General features: G+C 50.2%; 1 protein-coding gene across 1 annotated transcript in view; it reads right to left on the reverse strand.

The window, feature by feature from the left end:
- Positions 1 to 318: 318 nt before the first annotated feature.
- The window catches only part of LOC144718140 (trinucleotide repeat-containing gene 6B protein-like), a 101,033-nt gene continuing 74,624 nt past the window's right edge, over positions 319 to 26,727 (reverse strand). Inside the window, exons 8-27 of the mRNA XM_078593893.1 lie at positions 26,557 to 26,696; positions 26,049 to 26,367; positions 25,014 to 25,572; positions 24,335 to 24,538; positions 23,943 to 24,127; positions 23,244 to 23,324; positions 22,359 to 22,416; positions 21,231 to 21,367; positions 18,430 to 18,549; positions 17,871 to 17,999; positions 16,568 to 16,657; positions 15,703 to 16,144; positions 14,347 to 14,502; positions 14,069 to 14,254; positions 13,534 to 13,686; positions 12,684 to 12,794; positions 11,707 to 11,928; positions 10,438 to 10,514; positions 9,289 to 9,428; positions 319 to 8,562 (exon numbers count right to left, since the gene is read on the reverse strand). Of these exons, the coding sequence (XP_078450019.1) occupies positions 8,124 to 8,562; positions 9,289 to 9,428; positions 10,438 to 10,514; positions 11,707 to 11,928; positions 12,684 to 12,794; positions 13,534 to 13,686; positions 14,069 to 14,254; positions 14,347 to 14,502; positions 15,703 to 16,144; positions 16,568 to 16,657; positions 17,871 to 17,999; positions 18,430 to 18,549; positions 21,231 to 21,367; positions 22,359 to 22,416; positions 23,244 to 23,324; positions 23,943 to 24,127; positions 24,335 to 24,538; positions 25,014 to 25,572; positions 26,049 to 26,367; positions 26,557 to 26,696 (3,948 nt within the window). The 3' untranslated portion in view covers positions 319 to 8,123. The remainder of the gene's footprint in view (positions 8,563 to 9,288; positions 9,429 to 10,437; positions 10,515 to 11,706; positions 11,929 to 12,683; positions 12,795 to 13,533; positions 13,687 to 14,068; positions 14,255 to 14,346; positions 14,503 to 15,702; positions 16,145 to 16,567; positions 16,658 to 17,870; positions 18,000 to 18,429; positions 18,550 to 21,230; positions 21,368 to 22,358; positions 22,417 to 23,243; positions 23,325 to 23,942; positions 24,128 to 24,334; positions 24,539 to 25,013; positions 25,573 to 26,048; positions 26,368 to 26,556; positions 26,697 to 26,727) is intronic.

Below are 26,727 nucleotides of genomic sequence, written 5' to 3' on the forward strand. Positions count from 1 at the left end.
CGTTAAAGATACCCCCCGCTCCACCCGTGTGATGCTTTAACACTGTTGGAGGACGTGGCCTGCATCACGCCCGGCCGCATTCGTGTCGCCAGTGATGTTTACACATCGCACCAGGTACCCATTTAAGGCCGAGTCGATCTTAGGAAACGAGCAGGACTGCTCTGGATAATGGTCACCGATTTGGGACGTGAGAAAAAATAGAATCTTGACTCCGTTCGCCGGGTTCGTCGCTCAGTGTACCAACCACCGTGCCACCACTCCCCACACCGCACGCCAACAGAGACACGCGCACAAAGAGAAAGCCACTTACACAGGCTGTCCCGAGCAGCAGACATTTTATTATCAGTTATTATGCATCATCAAGGTTTCAGTAATCTCCATACATTTGTGAAAGCAGATACAGTATTACAATCACATTCTATCAAAGGAAGGACAATTTGTATTTCAAGAAATTAAAAACACAAATAATATAACAATAAATGAAAAGCCACCAAAAATCATAAATGCCGTTTCTTAGGTCACAGACAGCACTTGCGATTGCAAAAGTTTCCCCCGTGTCCCCTCCCCCACACCTCCTCGTCGCCGGCTCCTGCTGCTGCTCACTCGACACGCGCACCCTGACCACGTGGTAACTACACGACGCCGCCGCAGCCCCCCCCCTCCCGCCGACATCTCTTGCGCGAATGTTTGCACAGATTTTCATTCTTTTTTTTTAAATAGCTCCTCACACATTGCCCGCGGTACAGGGCGACGTACAGCTCAGTAACAACTCTGTCTATTTTTTTTTGCTTTGTGTTTTTATTGGATTTTTTTTTAGGTTTTTTTAAGATTATATAAACTTCCTCTCTGGATGGCGTAAACCTGATGACATGTTGATCTTGCTTTTGTAGCTTGAACAACGAGTAAAAGTGACTGTAAGCGTTTTTTTTTCCTGTTGTCACAATGGCCCCAACATTTTGCTTGTATTTTCAGCATTTATTTATCTACTCTCCTTTTTAACAGCAAAGCACTTATTTTTGACGCATTTGTATTTCGTTTGCATATAAGACATTCTTTAAAATAACGAAGGTACTTTCACACACAGGACCCAAAAACAAACAAAAAAACTAAGAGGAAAAAATAACATTTTGCGATTGCATATCCCCGTGTTTGTTTGTTATCAAGGACAGCGAAAAATGCTACTGAAGAACCCTTTTGGTTTATAAAGCAAAGCGTGCCCCGCTGCTGGGCGGAGTGCCGTTTCGTAGGACAACTTCGCCAACAACAAAAACAATAAAAACAGCTGTAACGAAATCAAGTTTGTTTCAGTGTCGAGCAAACTGCAGCACAACATCGCAGACAGTGTGCAAGTACATTTTGTACTCCTCCAATGCCCCAAGGAGCAACCTTTGTCGTGGTACCGACTACCAGCTCCCGACACCGCCCCCCCCCCTCCTTGCTACAAAGTACTTACCATATTCATTGTAAGAGATATGCTCATATTTGTTGTATTAAAACATTTAACTCCTTCTTTAACTTGATTTTTTTTTACTTTTTTTTTTGGCAGAGCCAAGTTTTACAATCAGCGGTCTGTGTTAGCATTGCATGCACCTTGTTTCTTAACACTGCCCCGTAATAAAAACGTCACTGGCTGAGCGGGGGAGGGCACCGGCTTGTGAGAGTTGGGGGGGGGGTGTGGAAGGATGTGCCCCCTCTCTGCAAGCAGCTCCCAGACCCTCTTGCCTCCCCCCCCTTAACGTGACGGGAGCGCGAGTGTGTGGCCGCCCTTTGGCCTACACCACCACCACCCCCCTCACATCTCTCCTCTCACAGCTGCTGCACACAAAACGGCTTTCCTACAAAGGATGGGAAAAATAAAAATAATTAAAAAATAAACGATGCGCTATTTCGTCCGTGAAATCTGCAGTCCTCTTTTAACCTTTCCTTAAATACTGGCGGTCTGCTTTCTCCCCCCCCGCCTCCCATTTGAAAAAAATATGCAAATTATAATAACTACATCGTAATGTGTCACTAAATACTTTGAATATAAAAAAAACGACTTGAGTGCACCTTGACAGTATAAGTTTCTCGTGCCGCCGCCGTCGCCACGCACCCTGAATTCGAGAAGAGGGGGGAGGGTGCTCACAACCTGTGCTTGTGGCATCTTCTATTGCAATAAATATGGTAATCATACGGCATTGTTCCGAATCGCAAACACAGAACCACAGCAACAACAACAAAAAAACATCCAATCTCTTTTTTTAAAATAAAAATGTGTCTCTGTTAAACAAACACAAGTGTAAAAGTGTAAACACTCAAAAGAGAGAAAAAAAAACATAAAAGCACACGTGAGCCTCCACAAGCTGACAAATGTTTGTCAGGCAGCTGGGGGGGGGACGGAGGGATGGAGAGCGTTCTGGGTGTTGACACGAAAGCACACAAACTATACACTTCATTTTCAGTAGTCTGGAGTTATACCGAGTGTGCGATTAACGTGAAAAGAGAAGAGCGACCTTTAAATAACACATTTTCAAGCAGTTACACCCCAAGTGACCTGTTGATAAAACGAAGGTAAAAAGGTATTGGGCAAGCCACTTATTTGTTAACTCTCCTCTTACACACACACACGACATACACAAAGACCACGCCAAGCTGCGTCCCGCTAAGACCTAAAAGTAATCTTTATATATTTTTTTTCTTTTTCCCGGTACAGGATTAACACAAAAGTGAGCTGTCTCTCCACAGTTCAGTAATGCATAGTTATTTATTTTTCGTTAATTATAATTGTCATTTGCTTAGAAACCAGCATCAATACTATATAGGCAACTGGACAAAAAAACCACGCCCCCCCTCCCTTGCAAGTCATCAAGACACCCGCATTCGCAAGCCTGGTCGCAGCAGAAACACAAACATGTTTTTTATTACAAATAAAAACGCCGTTTTATTCTTTACAATTCACCGTTAACTTTTCGACACTAACTCCGTGTAATTCTCCATCACCCACCGTCGCCTTTTGGGTTCGTGTGAAATCGTAAATAAATCAATTCACGCATTATAATTTTTTTTCCTTGTTAAATCGGTCGCGACCGCAAGCAATAAGGTAGTACATGTACGGGCCGGCGGCGTGCATGTGGTGACCCCCCCCCCGCCACCAGAATTCGTAAGGAGCGAGCGAGCAGGCGGTGCCCCGGGCTCGGCACTCCAATCCCGTGTTGGTACAAGACACAAGGTGGCGGCACAGTGAAAGCACAGCGACCCCCACACCATCCCACCCACCACTTCGCCACCAAAATCGACACCCACCCCACCCCCCCGTTTGGCAGCAGTTGATCGCCGACGATTCTATTAATTACACACGAGTTCCCATATATGTTATATCATTGTACTTCCTCTTTTTTACCCAGTCTGCTACCGAATACTTAACAGTACGATACTGTGTAAAATGCTAGCAGTAAAGGAGTCGAGACACCGGACAAGACAAGTGATGAATTAAGATTTTTTTTTCAAAGTTTTTTTTTACTTTTTTTTACATATTTGTGGAGGGAAAGGGGGTTGACTATCTCGCTCCCCTCAAACAAAAGTTCAACTCGCACAATACTACAAATATGTACACGGGAGCACTTGGCCTCACAATGTTGCTATTTACACCACGACGAAATGTTTTAATGATTTTTTTTTATTAAATCGTGTTTTGTTATAAATACGATCCGAACCATTTAATAAAAAAACAGAAAACGCCAAACTCCCGCAAGAATGCCATCGGTGGTTGTGTCTGTATACGACGCTGACAGCTGTACTAATGATCTTCCTAACCGCTCCACTCCGACACGAATCACCTTTACAAACAATTTGCATTCCTCAAACTACCTGAAAGGTCCCAACGAAGCCCTCCCGCGCGACCCCCCCTCCACCCCCCACACTCCCCCTAAATAGCAAAAAACTCAACGCATTTGGATGAAGGTAAAAGATACGCAATATTGTGCAGCACACTGGAAATATAACAGCACTTTCTGCTCAAAACACTACACTGGTTCCGCTAAGGACCCTTAAAGAGTGTACACAATGTGATTTTTTTTTTAATCAGCTTGCTTCGGTTTCCTGAGATCCGTGCTTAAATTTTTTTTGTCTTCACCTTTTTCCTTATCGTGACAATGAAAGAAAGAACAAAATGAGAAATAAAACGACCACTGGGTTTTCTTTTTTTTTCTATTAAGTAACTCCCAGAGCTTTTTTTTTAAAGTTTTATTATAAATAGCGCTGTCTTCATTCGATGTCTACACAGATGGAAGAGTAAACTTTAAATGTTTTAAATATTTTTTGTATTTTAATTATTTACTTTTTTTGTTTATGTTCTCCTGAAAGGTTGTAAACAGAGGGGTTTTGGCCTAACCCCGGCACCTTTTAAGTCATCGTATAATCACTTTAATTTTTTTTTTCCCGCTCTTACAGAATTTGTGTTACTTCTGTACACGTCTTACGTTTAAGTAACATCCACTACATAATACAGTATGTCAATGATCCTTGGCTGATCACATTTTATGCATGTAACAATGTTAAGCAAGGCAGCTATCTAAGAGCTAATGGAGCTAAAAAACGACACGCATCATGGGTCCATGCTACAGGCTTAGTGTCTACCCATAATCCACTCGCCTCTAACTCCTACCCTTGTGCACATCTCAACACAGAACCAAACAAAAAAACATTAGTTTCACTCTAACTTTTTTTTGTGTTTTTGTACATTTTTTTAAATGTAAATAACGTAGATAAAACTTTAGTTTTATTAATATTCTTATTTTTTGTGCTGTTGATTATTTTCCGACATCAAGCCGTGGTTCACAACGCAGCTTCACGGCGTCGCCACAGCCGCCCCCTTGACCCCTGACCCCCCCTGCCCTCACCCACTACGCGGACTCGCGCCGGGGTCGCGACCCACACGGACACCGAAGCACTTGGGAAAGCGTTACACAGCGGACGGCAAAATAAAAACACTCAATTATGGGTCCTCTTTGTTGTGCGACTTCACGTACATGCGATATACATTTTTGTACAGAGGAAAAAAAAGTTTTTTTGGCCTTATGTACCGCTTCTTGTTTCTTAAAACGAACTCCCCAAAATATACCGTAGCCCCCCCTCCCCCCCCACGTGACGTCGTGTTTATTCTCAAAAAAGAAAGTGCAAACCATACTCCTCTTCCCACCTCCTTCCTCAGGGAACAATGCGCGGTTTTTCTCTCGTCTACACTACAAGTTTCAGTACATTGCTTGCGATATTTAGAAGAAAATAAAACGTAACATAATTGCTTTTGTGCAGTTTTAGCAAGAGAGAAAAAAAAAACTAAGTAAAAACTCAATGAAGTTGAGCGTACACCATTCATCATTGACTACATGTGCAAGTTTTCCACCTCTCCCCCAAAATCAGTGCTCACATTAACTCGCTAAAACGCCACACCAAGCATGCACCTCCAACACCAGTCTCCACCTCCTCCTCCTCCTGTGAGGGCTGCGAGCGTCACACTCTGGCTTTTAAGTTTTGAATATCCTGGTACTGAAACGCAAGTGGTTTGATAAACCAAGAAACACCAGAGGAGCCGGCACTGTGAAACTATTTACGTTTGTGTGCCTCACTCACACCACACTATTGTAAAAACTGTACCCTCCCCCCTCCCAAACGCTCAGTACTGTTGTGGCTTTGAAATTTCTAAGGCCATTATTATTATCGCGGTAAAACAAAGCAACGTAAAAAACACAAAATTACCAATGGGATTGTTTCAATATGCTACCGCCTCCGTTGTCATGTCGGCGGTGGCTGCTAAGACACAGCAGCACAATGGTTGCATAAACGTCACGAAAAGCATCTCCCCCCCAGTACCCCCCCACCCTTACCACCCATTCCCCTCCCCCCAAACCCCCGATTTTCCCTCCCTCGCAAGGCGGAGAGGCAGCATTAATAAAAACAAAAATGATTCTCCGAAATAACGACACAAGAGATACCGTGGTGGCACTTGTCAGCGAGACGGAAGGAACGCGCACGCGCGCTCGTCACAGGACCAAAAAGTGCATTGCGTTACGAAGTGCCAATCCGGCGCGCCCAAAATCGAGAGCCCAGGGTCGTGCCAAGGCGGGGCCGCCTCCGCCTGCCAGGCCTGAACGCACAGCAAGCACCAGTTGTGTGGGGATGCTGTCAAAGGCAGAGAGAGGTCCAAGCCGCGATGATAATGGGAATGGGAGAAAACGAACAATTGCATTTGTGCACGAAGGTACGCGGGCGAGCATCGATAGCATCTCTGGAGGTGAACCCTTTGCTGCTGGTGGGATGTGTTCAGACGTGGGGGGGGGGGGGGAGATCAGCGGTGCACGCGCCAAGCGGACTATTGCTGAGAGATGCCATAGAGATGCCATGACCCTGTGCCTCTCTGCCCCTCGTATGAAAATGCATCGGTTGAACAGTGAGGTCACGGGTGAGTTTATAAGATAAAGGCCTCGCCCTCAACAGTTAAACATAAAAAAACCTCAGGAATCTTAAGCATCGTTTTTTTGTTTCTCTACAACCTCCACTCACGTAAATTGGTTGGCGATTAGCCAATCGTGATTAAAACAACCCTATTTTACATCACGAGATTATGCCGATATCGTCTCGCTCAACGATCCAAGTAAACAAGCTGCCCACATTGTTAATGGAAGTGCTGTTTTTTTTTTTTCCCCTACTGCATCTTACGTCCACTTAAACAGTGAAAAGCTCATCGCCCTCCTCCGCCAGTGTCACCCGCAACGTAGTTTTGATTGTATGTTCTCCTCTGAAGTTTAGTAAAGCCTTTGGAAATATAAAGTTTTCGACATAAAGAGTCCGTCACAGCGATTTAGCGTCAGTCACAGCGATTTAGCGTCACTTTATGGCAAACCGAAAAAGGCAATAAAAGGAGCAACGCCCTGACACGACGGTGATTTGTACGACTGGAACGTCGGCCCCACAGCCGCACTATCGCAGGCTTTGGGAATAAAACGCATCACAGCTACCCACCGCTTTCACCACACGACGACGCCACGTGTATTTTTTTAGTTTTTTTTCATTTTTTAAATATTTTTTTGTACGGTTTTTGTTATTTTTTTGTTTAAGATTTTTTTTCAGTTTTATTTTGTAACATACTAGACTATAATGTATACTTTCCCCCCCCCGCCCCCATACGCAACTAGAAAAAACAAAACAAAAGATGGTGCAACACTGCACGTCACGGCGTTTAAGATGACCGACAATAATACAAGTCCATCGAAAAGCGCGAGAGAGTGGGGGGGGGGGCACGCAATGCTTCTATCGTGCGCCTGTCTCGGCAATTATTTGCAACTATTTCGCAGGGCACACATTGCGTCGAAAATAAACATCGATAATAACGACAGTAATAATAATAATGCTCGTAATAAGTACATCCTTGAGTAAACATGGACACGTGAACTGTGGACACAGCAGAGGTGCCCGGACCACTACCTACCCCTCCCCTTCCCCAAGAAACTCCTCCCCCGCCCCCTGGTATTGCCTTTCTTAAAGGGACACCGGGAATCCATTATAGTGGAGGTGCTACCGACAAAATCAGTGCAAAGAGAGAAGCCTCACCATTCAACACGGACCAGCAAGTACACACAAAAAATATATCTATAGACGCCACCTTCAGACGTGTAGATAACACTACAGTCCCACATTACATGTAACACCAACGTAGAGAATGAAATGTATTGTGTATGTATGTATATTCATACATATATATACTTTTATTTTAGCATATTTAACTTTCAATTATTTAGTTTTCATATATAGAATAATCTTTTCAATTTATATCTACCCCACTTCCTCTGAAGTGTGATGACACTAACCAAATTCCAATTCACATTTTTTTCCCATCTCACTGTTGTTGGCTTGTACGATTCAAGTATTTGAATTGATATGTTTTTTGGGTTAATAACGTACAGTTTTGTCCCCCTGACCCTCAAAATCTAAAAACATGCACAAACACCATAACACCTTCCTGTACATGACACTTTTTGCCACAGGCAGGACGCTGAGAAGAACGACACGATGCAAAAACGAAGAGTAAAAAGAATAAACGAAACATGTATCCACAATTAGTGCTGATGAGGTTAGAGGTGGCGATGCGATCACATGGATTCGTTGCCGAGAAGGTCGTTGGGCAGCAGCGGGGACGGGCTGGCGATGCCGCGCCCCTCCTCACCCCCAGCCGTGCCCCACAGCCCCCCGCTCGGGTACTGGGGGAGCCCCCACAGGGAGCTCGCTTCACCCGGCTGGCTCGCCCAGTGGCCTAGCTCCGACGAGCCGCCCCCGCCGCCACCTCCGGCGGCGGCGGACGACCCGCCTGGGGCGCCCGACGACCCAGAGGATACGACGGAAGTGCCCGTCCCGGAGGTGGAGCCGGGCGCAGATCCTCGAGGGAAGCCGTGCGGCCCCGAGCCCACACCTGAGCGAGGCTGCTGCCAGGAGGAGACGGGGGATGCCGACGCTTGGCCCTGCGCAAAATAGCGGCTTATCTCCTCCTCACTGGCGAACTCCGCCACAATGGTGGTGTTTCCCAGCACGCACCTGCGAAGGACAACGCGGCCGTGAGCGCGAGTCGTGACACACAGCGCATCGATGGCAACGTTAGTTCATCACCGTCACAATCGTAATAGCCTGCAATTCGCTGCTATAATAACTATGAGCCTTATTTATCATAATTTGCACTCTTCATTTTAAAAGTGCAATGTGTCAAACATTCAAATGACAAGCCACTTCATGGCGACAGATCTGCTCACTGGCTCTGGCCAGCACAAAGCACAGCTATACACACAACAAGCAAGGACACTCATTAGAAGGAGTGGCCTGCAAGGACACTCATTCCAAGGTCTGCAAAGGCACACACCCACGCACGCCCTGTCCTCCACACACGCAGTCTCAACCCTGCACATGTTACACAAAGAAGCCCTGTACAGCCGTAACAGACTGTAGGGGCAAGTGCTGTTAGCGAGAACCTACGAAGGCCGGAACGACACAGGAGGTGGGGGTAGCCAGCACCACCCACAGCCATCTTCGTCTTGAAGTGCCAATGCTTACACACCACACCAGGTATTAATTTGAGGCTGCGTCGACCTAGGGTAGGCTTAAGACCTGTTCAGCAAATCGTCACCGGTGTTGGCAGTGCGCTAGAATCGAACTCAGATCCCTGGGTTCGCAGAGCAGAGGCGCTAACCGCCAGACTTCCGCTCCCCACATGACCCTGCACTCGCACACCCAGATTCTCTGCAATGCACCCCTCGTGCATTCACTCACATGTGCAGGGATTTCTGAGCCTTGCCCGCCTCTTCCAGCGAGCTGTACTTGACGAGCGCGTTTCCGTGCGGCAGGTTCAGATGGAAGGTGGTGAGGGGGCCGTGCTGCATGCACAGAGTCCTCAGAGTCGATCCATCGATCTGCAGGTGCGCAAGCATAACAAGCGCACGAGTGGGTCGGTGGGGGCAGGCAGGCATGTCCGGACCCACGCCGTAACACTTCTGCTTTGCAGCATAAAGGACCTGGGTTGGATTCTAAACTCAATCCATTGCCCTCCTGAAAGCAGGTCCTGACACTAAGTACAGTTTTCATTGAAAATGTATAATTCACAACGTTTTGCCCATCCACTGCTGTGGTAACACTTGTGCTTTAGAGCAAGAAGGTCCTTGGGGGTTCGATTCCTGACTCGGGCACCTATGTGGAGTTTTGTAAGTTCTCCCCCTGCTCTGCAGGGGTTTCCTCTGGGTTCTTCGGTTTCTTCCCATAGCTAATAACATTTCGTGTTTGCCAAACATACCAATGCAGTACCCTCCTGAAAACTAGACTCAAATGTGGCTAATTATTAAAAGTGTGGAAATAGATTGTTTGAGATTAATTACGTTCATTTTAGAATCGTAAAATCGATGATAAAAAAAAAACTCAACTTATGTAATTCTTTAATACAGCACACGTAAGTCTCGGGGCAAGGGCTGCACAAATAACCACGTGTTGAGACGGTGGCTTGCCGAGTATAAACTGTGGAGGGAGTGCCCTTGATTGGCCAATGTTGCTGCACTCCATTCTCAGAGCAAGGACAGCCAACCAGTTTTTTAAAATGCGCTATGTATATTAAGGGTGGGAGAGGGGGTTATTTTCCATATCCACAAGACACGTCCACCGCGTGCAATCACACGGACATGTGGATGCACCTATCTAAATAAAGGAACCGCTATTTGCACACAACGTGGCGGTGAAGTGTTAAAAGGATCGCTGGCAGGTCACGGTACACACCTGTCGGATACAACGCACGCACAAACTGCCTGGCTCCGCAGTCACGGCGTCAACCACCAAGCCTTGCCATGCCCTGCTAAGACAGTCCACGCCCCCAACCCTGCCACCACAACCTCACCGTGTGCACGGTTGTGTCAAGCTGCTGCCCCCCGACCCTACCTGTGGGGTAAGGTTGCGCAGGACCAGCCAGGTGCTCGCTCGACCAGAGCTACTGCTTTCTGCAGCCCAGCCAGGCCCTGCCGCCAACAGCCAAAGAAAACAAATTAATGAGTTGCATGACCACAAGCAGAACAACTAAGGAACACATCATCGCTCAGAGAAATAAAAGCTTCCGCAAAATTTTGGGAGAACACATGATGTCCGTGTTGGAGAGGGAAGGGGTGACTTTATTGCTGTCTTGGATGCATTGTGTCTGAAATCACTTCACATGCTAAAATGTTAGGTATAAACATCCTTAGATTAATTGCTATGAAACTTGTCACACTGTTAGAAATATTAATGTACTATATATATTGTTTCTGCACTAGCCTTGATATGAAGAAAAGTTTTTTTAATGTACCGTTATGACACGTAGCAATGCAATTAACATGTTGGAATGTGTACACGTGGATGAATGCAAATGTAGCGACAGAATCGGTCACTTAGCAGCATAGCGCTTGTTGCTGGCAGGGAAGGGGATCTGCCGTTACAGGCACGTGGGGGAAGTCCAGGAACCCACTAGAAAGTTCTAGAGAGGGGGCGTGGCCGGGGCGGAGCGAGGCCACGCTGGGAGCATAAAAGGGGGCCCCGAACAAGAACTCGGGGCTGTCGTTTGGAGTGGGATCCCGTCGTGCTGCTGGAGTCTTCGTCACCATCTCCGTTTTCACCATCTCGGCGTCGTCAGTCAGGCAGTCTGTCAGCTGTCCTGACTGGGGTCTTTAGTTACTAAGTGTGAACTGTTAAGGCTGTTAATAAAATGGAGTGCCTCCTACTCTTAGTGTTTCCGAGTCAGTCACTACACATGCATTCCAACACGTGCCTATCTGCTTGCGCGTACGTGTTTACAAATGCATATTCCTTGTACAGTCGAAGCACCTCACAAAAAAAACGTAAGCTTCCTTCACGGACCGCCTTGCGAGCTTGATCTGCTTAGGTAAAGACAGATTATAGTGACTTCTGGGTACAGTGGCACTGATACTTGGTTTTTTACCCTTTTATTTGGCAACAAAACTGACACCTCTTTTACAAGGAGTCATGTTTGCATGCCTGCAGTCGGAATGCAAACAAAAAACACAACTCTGATAATGTATGCACCGTCCTTGTAAAAAAGGTGTCAGTTTTGCTGCCAGATAAAAGGGTAAAAAAAAACAATTATCATATTTTGCTACTGGCAAATGAGGTTCCAATGGTACAGTGGAGCACTGTCAGGGGGGCAGGGCAAGAGCTCACCGGCGAGGCCAAGGGATCCGCCCGTGCCCCACGGAGAGGGGTTCTTGGGGTTGGGGAGGCCCGGGGGGGGCCGCGAGGGAGCCGTCGAGTTCTTGGTGGGGAGCGGCACCTTCCAGAGCTCGTGCGTGAGCGTGGTGGGGGTGTGGGTGCTGCTGACGGGCCACGAGCTGCCCTTCAGCTCGCCACCGGGTTTGGCTGAGGAGGGTGACAAGAGCGTCGGCGCTGTTCAAAATAAAACACACGAGCGGTCAAACGCACGCCTGTGTCGAGGTGGGTGACGGCGGCGGTGGCATGGATAGAGCTCACTTGGATTGCCGTCCCACAACCGTTTCCCCAATGACCTCCCCCTGTCACCCGTCACTTGGACTGTTCCCTTTCACCGCCTGGCAGTCTTTCAGAGTTTATAATCTACATCCTGCCCCCTTCGCTAGAGTGGTACAGCCCATCACTTCCTGTTAACACCACCCATAAGTGAAAACAATGAGAGCTCATTAAAATTTCTCTAAACCAAACAACACGATTAATGTTTGCCTTTAAAAGCACCTAGAAACGTGCCCCTAAATGTTACCGTTTAATATAAACAGAAGCAACCAAGCAGGGACACTTAAGTGAGAAAACTAACAGGGTAGCTGCCGGATGAAGCGTGCTCCCTGAAGGTATTAAAACCCATAATAATTACATCGATTCAAATAAAAGTCTATGCTAACAATGCACGCATAGAATAACAAATCAACTATTTCCAGTATATATGTAATTTAAATGCATGTTAACTATTAGGCCTCAACAAAGAAGATGACAAAGACAAAAAAAGTCCATTCTAAAACCGAATTGCGATTGCTGATCGAATTGCACGGAGAGGAATGGTGGATCGCCACTCGTCCAAATAAAAACGTCCTGTGCGTCGGCCTCAACCAAGTGCACGCACGGACGCCACACGGCAGGAAGGAAGGACCGGGGGGGGGGGAGCGGGAACTTACCGGAGGAGTTAAGTGCAGGTGTCGGGCTGCTATAACCATAACTGGTGTTGGAGGCACTGTAGGACCAGGCACTAGAGGAAGGCAGCGCGGTGTTCAGAGAGGGCGAGGGACCTAAGAAGAGGAGCCAGCACGGTGAGAAGATTATAACCACACCCAGCGGAGAAGCGAAGCAACAGTTGCAGCAACTCGGGCCTGACACAGCCACCCCCGAGGCACCGAGTGAGCCACCGAGTAAGCCAACATACAAGGAAGCAAGCAAGTCACCAAGAGCCACCAGCAAGGGGCCAGACAACAATTTACAAAGCGTTTCGGCAAGACAGTCACCACCCACAGCCAGCCCAATGAGCCACCAGGAGCCAGCTAGTACCTACAAAGAAAACCCACCAGTGAGCCAAGTCAACCAGCCAATGAGTTGGCCAGTCCAGGGCAGAGTCACCACATGAACCAGAAAGTAAGTCACCATGTGAATCAGCCAGTCAGCCACTGTCTCACTGATGGAGACCTCTACCTCATAGACCGCGTGCTCTAACAGGGCCCTATTCTCAGCACGCAGCGGTGGGAGTGGCTGCACCACTTGCGGTGCCCGGAGGACAGTGCCACAGATGCGAGTTAGACCCATAACTGGAAGCCCTCAAAGAGTACCGATTTCAGGTTGAGCCGACCTAAAGGGAGCAATCGGTTAGTCAAGGTGCCAAGTTAAGAGGTTGAAACGCTGATGGAAGTGTGGTGGCGGCAGCCATGCCACCACCTCGCATCCCCCCCACACGCAGATCTTTCTCTATTGCTGGCTTCCGACAAATCACGCAGTCATACGAGACGTGAACAGAAAAAGGAAGTCCGTATTGCCTACCGGGGTTTCTGTCTCGCAGCATAAAGCGATCCACATCCCGCATCGAGGTGCTGACGGTGAGGCCAGACCCGATGACGCTCCCTGGGGTGATGTCTGGGTCGTTGTCCGGATCGATGTTCTGCAGGCCCTTCCACGGCTCCCCTGGACGGAACTCTGCCATGGACAGCAACGGGGAACGACAGAGAGACCATCAACTTCACAGATCTTTTAGCTCTTGAAAGATTGGTAAAAAAAATGCACGCTTCCCAAGAATATTCTAGAGTTCCTTTATAACAACAATGCCCTATACCCAGGGGCTGTAGGCAGCAGAGGACAATTCAGCAATTGAGGGATACTTCTATGCTTCAACATCTATGCTCCTCGACTTCAACAACCACCACACTCATCAAGGGGACTTGGGGAGGGGCTCTCATTCAACAGTTGATTGACAAAGGACTGGAAATTAAAAATTTTCGATGAACGTTGCACCGAGTCTCAAGAATCCTTTTCAGGAGGGTTCTGCATTGGGACGTTTGGTCAGGCGTGGCAGCATCACCTGGTGGCCAGCTGATGCTGGAGTTGGTCCCATTTGCCATCTTGTCGCCTGGGGACTTGTCACGTGGCCAGCCATCACCCAGAGAACCAGACGGTCTGACGGGGTCACCGCCCAGATCGTAGTGATTGAAGGGGCCGTCATCCAGCGAGGGCTTTGGGGGCGGTCCAATGGGAATTGAGCCAGGGCCTAAAAAAAGAGTGGAAAAATTAAGGGTGATTGAACGTCCGGCGAGCAACACACAACACAACTAAAGTGGTGTCCGCGGAGCAGTTGCTCACCGAATTTGGAGGGGTTGGGGTCGAGAGGGGATCCCGGTCCCCCTGGGAAGGGGTCGGGCCCTCCACTGGGCTGCATGGTCCACTGATGCAGCCGTGATTGGGGCAGGTCCTTGCCGCCCAGGTCTCCCACCACGCCGCCCATGGGCAAGGAGCCACCTTGCAGCAGAGGCAGCACACGCGCACACGTCCTTCCCCAACCGCAGCAAACGCCACTCAAGCAGAAAGCAAAGCCGCCGCAACCACTGCCACACGCAAGCAGGTCGTTCGTATAAGCCTTCGTGACCTCCTCACGTTACCCGCCTCCTCTTATCTCACCGTTAGAACGATCTTATTTCCAAACCCGATGCCGCCACCTTTGTTTATATAAAATATTTTTCCAGGAAAACTGCATGAGCTGGTCAGAACGCTCCATGTCCCGTAGTGCTAATCTCTGGATCTCATCACTTTCCTCCGAATTCCCACCTCATGTGGTCTCTGAACTCACGGGGCTGTCAACCACTCACCACTCTCAGCTTGGCCTTTCCCGGGTTTTTCAATTCACTATAGGTTCCGACTTTTTTTGTCTCCAACTTTTTAACAATGTTAATAATTATAAAACACCCACTTGTCAAAGAGAACATAAAACCTGTTCAACAGCTTAACAGGGGTGAGTGGCCAGGTCTGGTGACCCATAAACGATAATCTCAAGTATAGTGAGTTTAGTCACAGCCTGGTTCCCATTGACTGTACAAAATAAGCATCAATACATTTGTTTTTTCACATTTGGCTAGATTCCATCTTGACGAGGTAAAACATTTAGTTCGATTGCCACGTGACACGCATTTGTATGTAACAAGGCATGAGGGAACATTTGCCCCCTAGTTTGAGAAATAAAAACAGGTCACTTGAATGGATCTCGGAAACATTTCTTTGTTCTCCTTTCACAGGACGTTCTCTAATATCGGGCAATGCACTGCTCTGCCAGAGTTGCAGAATATAAAAAAGTTAAAACAATTTATAAATAAACCAGAAAGGAAAAATCATGCATACGCATGGATTAAGCAACACTTTCCAAAAATGAATTTATCTTCCGAAGTATTGAATTTGCAGTACAGAAGCCTACAGGTTACTACCAGGACAATACACATTTATATATTTTCAAATCTTTTAAAAATGTATCCAATTTTCGATAGGGCAAGTTCCAAATAACACCACAACTTTACACTAAAGTTATGTTGATATTGGATTATCTTTATGCGAGCTATAGTTCCTCCCCAGATGCATTAACTTGCGACCTTTGTTGGAAAGCGTAAATAAACACACCACAAAGCAAGCGACTGTGGGCAAAAGGGGGAAAAGGAATATACTGCTGCTTACCGATGGGGAAGTTGGGTGGGCCAGTAGGCGAGGGCATGGGGAAGCCCCCGTGCTGCATGGGCATGGAGGAAGAAGCTGGCGCTTGCGCGTCTTTGGCGTGGCCGTCGGCGGGGCCTCCGAGCCCGTGCGGGTGCCCGTGCATGCCCGCCTTGTGGCCTGGATGGTGGTGGTGCTGTGGGTGGTGGTGGTGGTGCTGGTGGTGGTGGAGGTTGTTGGTGCTGCCGTGGTGCGGGTGCTGTGGCTGGTGGTGGTGCGGGGGCCCTGGTGGGCCTGCGCCGCCGGCAAGGCCGCCGCCACCACCGCCGCCGCCGCCAGCGCCGCCGCCACCGCTCGGACCCGGGGGACCGGAGGGCGGGGGTGGCTGCTTCATGCCGAGCATCTGCGCCAGCTGCCGCTGGTGCTGGTGGATCTGCTGCTGCATGGACATCATGGTGCGGGCCGCCTGCAAACAAACAAGGTCCCACACGCTTATTCTTTAGCAGGCTGTTGGAAAGCACCTATTTAGGCCAGTGCGGCACACCTAATAAAGGGGCAGTGTGGCTATACTGCACCAGGTAATCATACAAAGATCAGTTAACCTTGAAGAGGCCTAGGACCAAATTCTGATGTCACTTGGCACAAATATCAGCAATGAAAGAATCAGGTTCGTTCGTTGTGCCAAGTCAAGAATACATCAATGCTTACGTAATCACTCGAATTGCTGATTCATTACAAGTGACAGCTCCAACGCAGAACGGAGGGGATTGTAGCCGTTAAATCCACCGCTGATGCTAAGTCGGGACACAATGTGGGTCAGGATGTACCAAGGCACTGGGTCTAATCTTGACGCTGGCGAACCGCCGCCCCCCCTGACTCCTCTGCTCACCTGCTGCTCCTGCTGGTGCCGGATGGGGGCCGACACGTGCCTCTGGGTCTGCTGAAGCATCTGCTGCTGGAGGAGCATTCTCTGGTACGCCTGGGGGTACACAGCGAAGAGGGGACGTTGTCACACGTGCCGGGAACAAGCACGGGGGGAGCTCGGCGATGGTGCATGAAGCCGCCCTGCGAGTGTGAAAGTAGCACTAGGTTTGTGCACGTGTAGGCCGTTGTTAATTCACTGCTGAATGAGGGCCTACCTACACCATGCAATTTGGAGGCAAAATTACCATACTTCACCACGCTTGTCAGTGCGGGTTGGCAAAGATGGGCAGCATATAATAATGGGTTTTTCTGCATTGCCCTTTGCTACCCACTGCATATTGCTGGGTTTACTTTATTACAAGCGTGGATTAAGGCTGAGGAAAACCTGTGGTGATTACACTCCACGACTCAGAACACATGCTTGCAGAAGACTTAGGATGAGGACCTCGGAGATTAAAGTTGGTTTCCATCCATACGGTCGAGGATACGGCCGGGTGGCGCAGTGGTTTAGAGCGTATAAGCTATCAAATCAGGATCTTGTGAGCTCTACTGTCTTTGGGTGTTAACTCAATGCTTCATATCTCCGAGGGTCGATAAAATGATTACCACTTTGTGACAAGTCAACAGTGGTTGTCCTACGAAGTTGGTGTACCCCCCCCCCCCCTCAAAGGAATATGCAATGTCAACCACCGACTTAATACTGCCTAAACAGGTCACGAGCACTGTCCCATGCTCATTTGAGCAGAGAAACACTCGGGACTTTTTGGATTGAGATCTCCAACCGTGTGCGCTTTACCACGAGTCTAGAACAGAAACCCGCAGTAGAGAAAGCATCTAAGCGATACCTCATCCATTTAACGAGAAGACCGGCGGTACAGTAAGACACATGGGCGCCACCACCGCTGCCCATCCCACTCAGCTCAATGTCACACACGCGCGCAAATACGCGATAACGAACAAGTATTAGCAGCAGCAGCGGAGTCTACCGCAGCAAAAAATGTAAGGGGGAAAAAAATTGCACACGCAAGCATCGCCTAATGCCGTTTTGATTGGGCCAAAAATAATTTAATTCGCTGGTGTGGGCGCCGTGTCTGAGAAGAACCCTCGGCGGACTGAGCACAAACATGAATTCATGTGACACGATCCCCAGGGAAGGGGCGGCGTACGCCATCGATTCCTACGCGTGACAGGGGTTGGGTGGGCGGGCGGTGGGGGAATGGGAAAGGCAAGGAACGTTCCATAACAGCCGCGACCCCCGGTGACTTTACCATTTGCAACTGCGTGAGCTGGTTAAGAAGGTTCAGCTGCTGTGGGGTCATCTGGGGCTGGATGAGCGCAAGCAAGGCTGGGTTCAGGGTGCCGTTCTTGAAGCCGTACTGTAGCAGCTGTGCTTGAACCTGCCGCAGAGAAACACGCAAACATTCGTCAAGACACGGCCGCAGGTCGGATTCAATCCAGTCCCAGATCAAGAGGTTACCCCTCTCATCTCACCATACTCTGCTTCATGGGCTCTCCATTACAGCAACGAATGCTTTCTATCACCTTTCCCGTGGGGGGTTGCCCCTTCTCCACAACTACCCTCAATGTCTGGTACACGAGCCCCACTTGGTCATCTACACTGGCCACTCCCCACCTACGTTCAGGTGCAGGCTCATGAACCTCCTCTTCTCCTCCGCCAATAACAGACTTCTCCTCTTCAATAAAACATCGTAGTATATACACACACATCCATTGCCCCCCATGTGCTTCTGTACAGCGTCTTGAGACGTGGGTCTAATAATATCTAAATTGTCAATAGTCCGATGGGTGTGGTGAGGGGGAACGCACCTGAGTGGGCAGGATGTGGGCTGGAGGGACCTGGGCTCGCAGCCCTGGCTGGGGGAGGCTCTGGGGCTGCTGCAGGAGCCGCGAAGGGGCTCCCCCCCCGCCCATCATGCCCAGTCCACTCTGCAGAGCAACACGGCCGCCCAGTTAAGACCCCAAGTACACACCCCGTACGTCTTGCACATCACAATGTACACACCATTTACACGACGTGCACATTTTATACATGGCAGCCAGACAGCTCACATCACGTGTATGTCCTATGCATCAAGCACAGACATTACACAGTGCACACACCTTAGATATCCCGCGTACACCTTGCGCAAGAACAAATACCGCACAAAGCGTACACACATGAATCCTCGTGTACACGCATGCACGCGTTAACACACTACAAGCACAAGGTGCACACATGGCACACACCGCACGTACGCTTACACAACGTGCGAACTTACACACACCGCAGAAACACAAAACACACAATGCGTTTACAGTGCACAAAATGTTACAAACCACTTGCATACAATACACAAACCGCACACACATTATACATTGCGTATAACATTTTAAATCCACCCAACCACCACAGGCTTCCGAGATCATTATGAATGCCTCAAGCAACACTGTCAAAAACCCAGCAAGTCGCACGAGAAAACATTAAAATGCACGCCCATTGACCGACGGGTGGCGCCACAGGCTCACCCTGTCACACCGCAGCCAGCCCGAGGGTGGCGTGAGACCACACGGGAGGCTGTGTGAGGGATGTTACCGAGTGCCACAACACTTCCACATGCGCCCTCGAGGTGGTGTCCGAGGACAACGTGGCGTCAATAATTATTAACGCCACGTTGTCCTGCATTATAAATAGGACCGTGTTCAGGCGGTCGCTCTGGGAGGCACAGGAGACCTTCCCCCGGGAATGCTCACGCACCGGGCCTGCCACTCTGGTCTCCCCATCGCCCGCGAGGCGACGGCCACGTGAGAGCGAGTGCTCTCGTATTTGCCACAAACACCGCGCTCCTCCTGGGTTTTCCCCAGACGGCTCGCAACATGACGACAGACCCCCTTTATAAGATGCCACACGTCAGATTAACCACGTGCGGGCACACGAATCATAATTGCCACGCAGGTGCAGCTCGCAGAAGATTTACAGAAACACCAAGGCAGAAAATCCCATTCCTGCATCGCCAGCACAGACACTAAAATCCTGAGCCAATGGCTGCATGGAAGGGCGGGGGGGGTGCAAGAAGAGTGAGACTGTTGTCAGGTTCGCCACGATGTGACTGGTGCAGTCCTTCGTACGACTGACAGCTTCAATAACCTGCGCCGGCCACACCTGCAATTTTTAAAGCGGCGGCAACACGCCAACCCCCCCCCCCTCCCACCGCCGACCGTGTGTTTAGTGGCAAGGTTCAAACCGCAAACGGAAATCTTCTAGAAACCATGGCAACCCTGTGGCCTGAACCCAGCAATGGGCAGCCCCAACGGCGGGCCGCCCCAACGGCGGCAAAGTCTACTTGAATTAAGCAGCGGCAAGCGCGGTGAAGCAGCGCAGGAAAATCCCTCCCCCCACCAACCCTTCCGAGTGGGGAATGCCGGGCAGACAACTGGGACGATGCCGTGAAAACCCGTGGAGGCTCTTGTGCACCCCCCCTCTCGATCTTAACCCATACTGCTGGGAAAAATGCTACTTTCTGCCTTTTCGAATTGGTTAGGGGTGCTAATGTCGGGGATAGGATTACGGGTTAAGAGTTGGAAAAAGGTTAGGAATAAAGAAAGGGCCAGGGTTAGGGTTGGGATTACAGATAAGAGTTAGGATTAACGGTAGGGTTGGGTTTAAGAGGATAAAGTTAGGAATAGGGGTTAAGTAAGCTTAACATTCGGGACAGGGGTTCGAATTGGGGTTAGGGACAGTTTGGGGTAGGGGTGTGGCTGGATTAAGATTTGGTTATGACCACCGCTTGGATGCAGCAATACTTTTGAGAGCAGGAGTGTTGTGCACATCAGGGCCCGCTTTCCACCCGGCGTCCCCCGACCCAGATGACCCCCCTCCAACAATCATCGCGGTTCGAGCGAGGTGGGTAGGGGCAGCAGGGAAGTGTGGGTGGTGGGGTAAAGCGTGGGGGGGGGGGTTGTATCTCGAGGTTACCTGTTTAGAAGCAGGGTTCTGATTGGATAGGCTGAGGGGGGCGAGCGATTGACCAGGAGGAGCAGGGGGGGTGGCCTGGGGTAGTTTGATACCGGGGGAAGGCAGGAACGGGGAGGCGGGGCAATCGTCACAAAATGCCCCGTCCGGATTGGTTAGAGACAGGCTCAGCTGAAGGGAGGGTGGAGAGGGAGGTAGCAGGCAGGGTGGGGGGTGGCAGCGTGATGGCAGGGTGGGAGCAACGTGAGCAAATCGGCCACGGCGGACAGGGAAACATCGCAGGAGCCAGGCGCCCAGGTAGGGCAGGAGGGGGTAAAATAAGAAATGAACCAGCAAAACCATTCGGCAGAAAGTGGAATGGCCAAAAATGTTCAATATAAAGACAGCCAGAGTTAAGGTCAGATGCATCAATTATAATGGGGTGATAATTGGGAAGGTCACAAAAGGGAGGAGAGAAATTAGGACAGGGTTAGAGCATTCTGAAACATCAAGCATACGGACTCAAAGCACAAAAATGCAGCCTATAAACAACAGCAACACTTAATAGAAAAACTGGCCGCAAACAGTGGCGAGCATTCACCTCTCCCGTCTCGGCACACTCTGCCCGACTGGAGCCAGGCGCGTGAGGGCGCTCCCCCCGTCCGCTCGGAATACAAACCTTGTCGAAGAAGGAAGAACGGTGGTCGAAGGAAGACTCTTTGTGCACGTTGGGGCGGGGCGGGAAGCCCTTGCCGATGACCCCGTTGAACTCGGGTCGGTGCTTGTCAAGGTCGCCCTTGCGATCCAAGAGGGCGCCTGGGACACAAGACACGCGTTCGCTCATCCTCCGCGACAAGAGACTTTGGGCAAAGAGGGGGGGGGGGGGACCTTGCTGGTGGCTCAAGGCGAACTAGAGCACTCGGCGCCGACCGAGAGCGCCGTCGCGCGAGTGCGTGAGAGCATGAACTCTCATTGGGGAGGGGAGGTGAAGGGGGGAAACCACTCAATTAAAATGTCATATGATGCTAAACCCAATAGCATCCGACAACAGTGATCTGTTACATTCAGTATTTCCAACCTGGGCTACACAAACGCACTGTATGCTTTCCATTGCATGTATGTGTATGCAAGGTGTGATTGTGCATGAAGTGTGCGCAGAGGTGTACTGTGTATGCACGCAAAGTGTTATTTTTTAACACAATTATGGTGCACATGCCCAAAGGGCCAAAACGTGAAATGGCCAGCAAAAAATAACACCTTCAAATTTGTAAAAGATAACACTTTTTTTTAAATTGAGTATTGCAACGTGTTTGCATGCATTATATCCGTATGAAAATAATGTATTTCCATGCAGGTATGTGAATGCAGTGGGTATGCATCGTGGCCAGAGAAAATGTTGTGGGTACATGCACGCAGGGTGTTGCATGCAGTGTGTATGCATTTAGAGTGTTGTGTGTGCAAGTATATGAAAATAGTGGGTGTGTGCATGCATTGCGCAAGTTCATGTTGTGTATATATACACATAACATGAGCATGCAGTACGAATGCACGCACACAGTGTGTGGGTGCATTATGTATTCACATAGCGTGTTTACCTAGTTGGTACATATGCACGTACTGTGTACACATGCAGTGGACGCGCGAGGTGTACGCAAACACGTAGAATACAAGGATACACACCGCACGTCTGCACATGCGTGTGCCGTGTACAGGTGCGTGACGCCATACAGTATGGGTGCGTGCAGTGCGCGCGCATACGAATGCAGGCCTGGTGCCAGGGGGGAGCATGGTGAATGGGATGTCTTACTCATTGCCTTGTCCACATTCATGCCGTTTCCACGCAGAGCCTCCTCCGCGGGTTCTCGCTGCAAGGGAGACGAAACAAAAGCCTCAGCGACTCCCGAGAATCAACCGCCCGTGCCCGATTCACTCTGACGTGCCGCGTGTGCCTGCCCGTGTAAGCGCCTGCGTGTGGACAATGCGTAAATTACTCGTTGATTTGGTACCAACGTCTGGTTGACGAGTTTTCAGAAATAATTAGCAATTTCATTACGCACAACAAATGCCTTTGCGTGCATTAGCTACGCAGTGCAGGGGTTCTGTTACAACAATTTTTTTTTACTTGCATTACTGTAAATAATGTGGTTATTACTAAATTAACTTGTTTGTAAATAAATGAAATCGTGGCTTGTGCAAATTTTGGGGTGTAAAATTTAAAGGATTCTTTTGATGGATGGGCTGATATTTAAAGGCCAGTTTCAAGCAATATTGATCCGTGTATTGTTTTTATTATTTCACATGTTATAAAGCTGTGTGTGAAATGACTACACCCAGTGCCAATGCACAGATGTTACAACTCCTTTAAAACAGCGGAGTCCCTTGCTCTGAGACATGTAGACAATTCTATTCATTAGTGTGTGGCCTCATGAGGAAGGAAAACGGAGAACCCGGAGAAAACATTTGTCACGGTCATGCAACGTAGGTCGTATGAAGGACACTGCTATGTGTCCGGCCTCTGTAGAAAACGGCAGAGAAATCCAGGAACACGTTTCAAACAATGCTGCAAAACCCCTCCGAGTCACGTGGGCGGGGAATACGGGAGTCGTCCCATCAATTCGAGCGACTCCCCCCGATGGAGCAGCAATAAAGCACACACAGCAAAAAAGCCAAAAAAAATAAGAAACGTCCTTACCGGGAAGCCAATGTCAGTAAGCTGCTTAATGAGTCTGTTCACCCAGACTTCCTCTTGCCGTGTGGAGTTCTTAATGGGTCCCTGCAAGGAGACACGGAGTCAACAACCGTGGCGTTCCAGAAACGAGAGCCGGGTCGTCGAATGACCCTCCCCCACCCAGCCCGGCCCATCGTCACGTGGGCCCCGAGAGCAGCAGGGGCCACAGCCGTCGTCATCAGCACAGCCCTGGCTCCGAGGCAGCGGCGTTGTGCAAACACTCAGTATGCGCGCTGCTGTCGAACATTGCATGCACAGCTAATTTGTCAACCAATTCTCGCTGTATGGGTCGTGGGGTTATTTGACCACACATAACCTCAGAAGGAATGTAACGAGAGAGCTATGGAGATTTCCATTCACATTATGGGCATCAAGTCATATGCAAGAATATTTTTTTTTGGAGATTCCAATGCATTTATGGAATCTGTGCAGTCATCGTGGATAACACATGCAATGATGGCAAGCAGGGCAAAACAAAATCAAGATTCTAAAATCAAATCATGACAATTCATCGAATCGTTACATTTCCTTCCTAACGGCAATGGGGTCTACCGAAAAGGATACCAAGAGAAGGCATTTTTAGGAGAGGATGCCTGGAGCCATGATAATGTGACGCGAGGATGACTGTGATCAGCATGTCACAGCCAAGCACGACACGCTCACCTTGGGGCCAAGCCTCTTGCCGCCAGGGCCCCCCCAGTTGTTCGAGCCAGGGCCATATGAGGGCCCATCCTGGGGGGGTCCTCCCCCTCCGTGCCACATGCCAATCTCATTGCCATCCTCCTCCTCCCAACTCGAGTGGCGGCTGCCTGGCGCATCTGGGTCTTCCCGGCTCCCGCCCCAGCCGCCTGCAAAACGGACAGAACAGACGGCAGAGCGCGTGAGATAACACGCGACGCCGCGAAACGAGCACCGACGCGCAGACAAGACGGGACTTGCGTGCGCACAGTGCACACCCACGCACGTGCGCGCACATCAGAAGGAACCACAGGAATGTTCGCAAGTGAAACTGTGGCCCACCCTCGCTGCAGGTGCCACCCCCACTGTCGCCCCACCTGGTTTGCTGGGTCCGCCCCAGCTAGAGTCGGGGTTGGCCCAGCCACCGCCGCCTGGGCCCCCACCTCCCACGCCACCCCCTCCTCGTCCACCTTCGCCCCCATTGCCGCCCTCGCGCGGACGTCCCCAGGCCGAGGTGCCGTTGTCTACGGGCGATGTGGGGTCACCCCACGAGCCCGAGTCCGTCTTGGAGTCACCCCATCCTGGTGATATGGAGGCCACGGGTCAGAGTTCACCAGGGGGATGGCACTGACGGAGCCCGCCGGCCATGGCACATGCACTGATGCCGTCCGGCATCACAAATGAGCTTCACTTTTAAAATATGAATGTCCTTTGACTACTCAGGCAAATCTCGCCAAGCCTGAAGACTTTTTCAAATGGGTCCTGTTGGGATTTTTTTACCGTTTCTATAATTATGAACGTTTGGTGCGAGTGAAAATAACTACTCAATCAACGGGGGCCACGTTAAAAGCTCCAGTACAGACAGATGCAATCCACTATTGTACAGCAACCACCTGGCCAACTTATGGCCTCAAATCAAACCAATGTCTGACATTCACGTACTAACCAGGCTCATCCAAGTTTAGTTGATTTGGTCGCAAGCCAATATGTACCTTTAAAAAGTATTAATCATGAGTGCATTCCCTGTGGAGTGGCCGCACAAACCCCATCACGTACCGCTGGGGGCGCTGGGGGACTTTCTCTCCTTGCCCAGGTCAGGTGGGGGGCCGCCGCCCCCTCCACCACCACCGCCGCCACCCCCTCCACCACCACCGCCGCCACCGCCCCCTCCAGCCGCCATGTTCTCCTTCTCCCACATGTTGACACCACGGTAGTTGTAGGCGGTGGGGTCGCCCCACGCGGCCGTGCCGTCGTCCACCTCATTCTTGCGTCGCAGTGAAGGGGGTGACGGCTCCTCCCAGCCACTGGACTCAGCCTCGGCTTCCCGAGCCACTGCCGGGATCGGGCCTCCGATCCAGCCGGAGCCAGCGTTGGTTTTCCCTCCACCACTACCGCCACCGCCGCCACCGCCACCACCACCACCACCACCACCGCTGTTGCCGCCGCCACCGCCGCCGAGAGGACCGCCCCCTGGCCCAATGGGCCCTCCCGGGATACCACCTGGCCCTGCCGGGCCTGGACCCATGGCACCAGGGCCACCCCAAGAGCCAGGGCCGCCTAAGTCGGAGGATTCGGCCCACATCGGCAGGTTTGGCTTGGGGGGACCTTCCCAACTCTGCAAGCATACAACGACAACAGAGATTATTACACTGTCCACCGCTGGTGGGGGAGGAGACAACTACTGTTTGACAACTAGAAATCAAAGCTACGTATTTTGTTTTTGGGAATTCCAACACGTATCCCATGATTTTGGCAGAACTAATACAGAACTGTAACCGACACAAATTATCGATCCATAACTTAATAAATGCTTTCATTAACTTAAATACATTATTGCACAAGAAATAGGATAAGAAAATAATTCGGTAAAGATTTATCGTGGAAATAAAATCACACTGGCTGGGGTTACTCATGTCTGTGTTCTGGAAATGAAATAGGAACCCAAAACAGACTGCTAACAACCACATTATGTCACGATTCCAGTGGCGAGGGACCCAAAACTACAACCAGAACAATAACAGCTACAGAAGTGACATTGTGATATCAGTGCAGCGATGACAGCGATGGAAAAAGCCGGATGGAACATGGCACCTGTGGTCCTCGAGAGCCGTGCTTGGGCTCCCCACTCCAGTTGTGAGGCCCGGCCTTGGCTCCGTTCCAGTTTCTCTCAGGGCCGCCCCCCTCCCACGGTTGAGGGGGCATGCTCTTCGATGGCTCCGCGCCCCCCCACTGGCTCATGCCAGGCTGCGCCTGCTGCTCCCATCCACCACCTGAGCCTCCCCAGCCTCCCCCCCTGTCTGTGCCGCCACCAGGACCTTGTTTGGGGCCATCTCCTCCGCCCCAGCCACCCTGCTGCGGCCTGCGTGGGGGCCCATCTCCCCAGCTGCCAGGGCCCTCATCGTAGCCACCGCTGCGGTTCCGGTGGGAAGGGAGTTCAGAGAGTCAACAACCAGACTAGCGAAGGCCAGAAAAGGACACTTTAAAAATAAATGCGCACAAATATTCACTCAACAAATAACTAATTGAAAATGCATTTAAAAGAACAATGTCACCACTCTCGGGACCATGATCCCTTATAACCGAACCCCCTATCGCTCACCGTGGTTGCGCCGCGCGCACACAAGGCCCAGCTGTGGGCACGACGCACCTGTTGTCCCAGCCTTTGCTCGCTCCCCAACCAGGGCCCGAGTGCTGGGGGTGATGATGGCCTCCTCGACTGCCTCCTCCTTCACCACCACCACCACCACCACCTCCGCCACCACCTCCGCCA

This window comes from Lampetra planeri, chromosome 1, assembly GCF_965212315.1.
Source record: "Lampetra planeri chromosome 1, kcLamPlan1.2.h2, whole genome shotgun sequence".
Taxonomy (NCBI): domain Eukaryota; kingdom Metazoa; phylum Chordata; class Hyperoartia; order Petromyzontiformes; family Petromyzontidae; genus Lampetra; species Lampetra planeri.